General features: G+C 56.6%; 1 protein-coding gene across 1 annotated transcript; it reads left to right on the forward strand.

Annotated features, from left to right (window-relative positions):
- Positions 1–259: 259 nt before the first annotated feature.
- foxi3a (forkhead box I3a) lies at positions 260–1982 on the forward strand. The gene is made up of 2 exons (XM_041952753.1): positions 260–914; positions 1127–1982. The coding sequence occupies exons 1-2, from the start codon at positions 338–340 to the stop codon at positions 1816–1818; spliced, it is 1269 nt and encodes a 422-aa protein (XP_041808687.1). The 5' UTR covers positions 260–337; the 3' UTR covers positions 1819–1982.
- The last annotated feature ends 178 nt before the right edge of the window (positions 1983–2160 follow it).

Below are 2160 nucleotides of genomic sequence, written 5' to 3' on the forward strand. Positions count from 1 at the left end.
GTGTGTGTGTGTGTGTGTGTGAGACATACCTGCATTAAATCCTCAGGCTCTAATCTGCTTGAGGGGAGGAATTCAGCTCAGTCTTATTCAAATCACCCCCCCCCCCCCCCCCCCCCCCCCCCCCACACACACACACACACACACACACACAAGACTTCATCTGCATGTGAGACCGCACAGTAGCCAATCAGCTTGTGTGTGGGCGGGGCAGCAGGGTATAAGTCTCCCAGGTGAGCAGCAGGTGTAGAGAGCAGGACAGGTGCAGGAGGAGGACAGCAGCTGTGTGTAGCTTCTACAAACACACACACATCTTGGACGTTAGCAGCAGAGGACACCGATGGCAGGAAGTGAAGACAGAGAGCGCAACATGGCGTCCTTCGTCCCGCAGGGTCTGTCCCCCCTGTGTGGACGCTCTCTCCCGCAGCAGGAGCTTCCGTCTCTGGGCCTCGATCCGTCCGACTTCAGCCTGTACAGCCCTCCAGCTCCGGAGTCCAGCCCGTCGCCGTGGCTCCCACCCGACAACCGCGGCGAGCCTTACCTGTGCAGGCCAGACCTGGGCCCTGTCCCTGGGATCCCAGGAGGCCCCTCAGGAGGCCCCGCAGGGCTCCCTCCAGGACTCCCCCCACCGTTTGGAGGCTTCTTCCCTCATCTCTACAGTGGCGCCTGGTTCTCCATGTCCACCCCGGACGACGTGCTGCGCCTGGTCCGCCCGCCGTACTCCTACTCCGCCCTCATCGCCATGGCGATACAGAGCGCACCCGAGCAGCGGTTGACCCTCAGCCAGATCTACCAGTACGTCTCAGACAACTTCCCCTTCTACAGCCGCAACAAGGCCGGCTGGCAAAACTCCATCCGCCACAACCTGTCGCTCAACGACTGCTTCCGGAAGGTTCCCCGCGACGACAGCGACCCAGGTGAGACCGACCACACCTGAGCGTTACATTCTCATGGACCTGCTGCAGAAAGTACAGCTCAGAAAATGAAGTGTTTTTTAAATTGAGTTCAGTCAGGTAGACGCTGCTGTTACAGTCTGTGCTGTTTCTTTTCTTTCATGTTCTGGTGGAGAGTTGCTGTTTTTTAACGTCCCTCTTCCTCCTCCTCCTCCTCCTCCTCCTCCTCTCTGCAGGTAAAGGAAACTACTGGACTCTGGACCCAAACTGTGAGAAGATGTTTGACAATGGAAACTTTCGCCGCAAGAGAAAGAGGAAGGTTGATAACATCGTTCCTGCTAAGAAATCTTCCTCCTCCTCCTCCTCCTCCTCCTCTGACACCTCCTCGTCAGAGCCCAGCCCTAAAACTCCCAGCATGCACTGCAGAGGCAGCGGTGGTGACAGGACAGAGCTCCCTGCTCTCTCAGATGCTCCCCCTGGCCTCAGCAGCTTCCTGTGCCACCTCCAGGACTCCCTCCTACCCCCTCCTCCTCCTCCTCCTCCTCCTCCTGGCTCCATCTCGCTGTACATGCAGGTTCCTGACCAGACCTCCCCCCCCTCTCCTCCTCCTGCTCAGCCATACGTCTCCTCTTACTCACCCGGTGCTGTGGTGCCTCAGTGGGACACCTGCAGCTCCTCACCTCCCCTCTACCCCTCCCCTCCTCCTCTCTTCCCCCCCTCCCAGTCGACCCACCCTCACTTCTCCTCCCTCGTCGACCCTCACGCCGGCTCACCTCCGCTCTACGTCGACCTGCAGACGGCGTCCTGCCTGCTGCCGGAGGTCCAGGGGGCCCAGCGGCTGCAGCAGCTTCAGGCCCAGCGCGAGCCTCTCTTCTGCGGGGGCTTCGCTGACGCCCTCCCCCTCGACTCGCTGGTTCTCCAGCAGTGACACAAACCCGAGGGCGACGCCTCCAGAGAGCGTCACGTGTTTACATTGAGAACTGTCAGTGAAACGTGTTCAGGTGGACGCCACAGCGCACCGAGTGTGTGAATACTTGTATTTATCTTTTTTACAGTTCAAAAAGGGGAGAATGGTTTTCAAAATGTAAATATCAGCTGAATGTTTGTGTTTGGAATAAAAAAAAAGGAAAAATCAACAAAGTGTTTTCTCCATTTCCATAAATTTAATTATCAAATGTCCCGAAGACTCAGACTTTATTTAATTACACAAGTCACAAAAGTCTCACTGAAAATGAGACGAAACTGAAATGAACTAAACGGAAATTTGATC

Source organism: Chelmon rostratus, chromosome 14 (assembly GCF_017976325.1).
Source record: "Chelmon rostratus isolate fCheRos1 chromosome 14, fCheRos1.pri, whole genome shotgun sequence".
Taxonomy (NCBI): Eukaryota; Metazoa; Chordata; class Actinopteri; order Chaetodontiformes; family Chaetodontidae; genus Chelmon; species Chelmon rostratus.

Bases quoted from the DNA above. Each gene is read 5' to 3' on its own strand.
- foxi3a (XM_041952753.1), top strand. From the start codon at position 338: ATGGCAGGAAGTGAAGACAGAGAGCGCAACATGGCGTCCTTCGTCCCG. The intron at 915-1,126 runs GTGAGACCGACC...TCCTCTCTGCAG, and splicing joins CCGCGACGACAGCGACCCAG to GTAAAGGAAACTACTGGACT.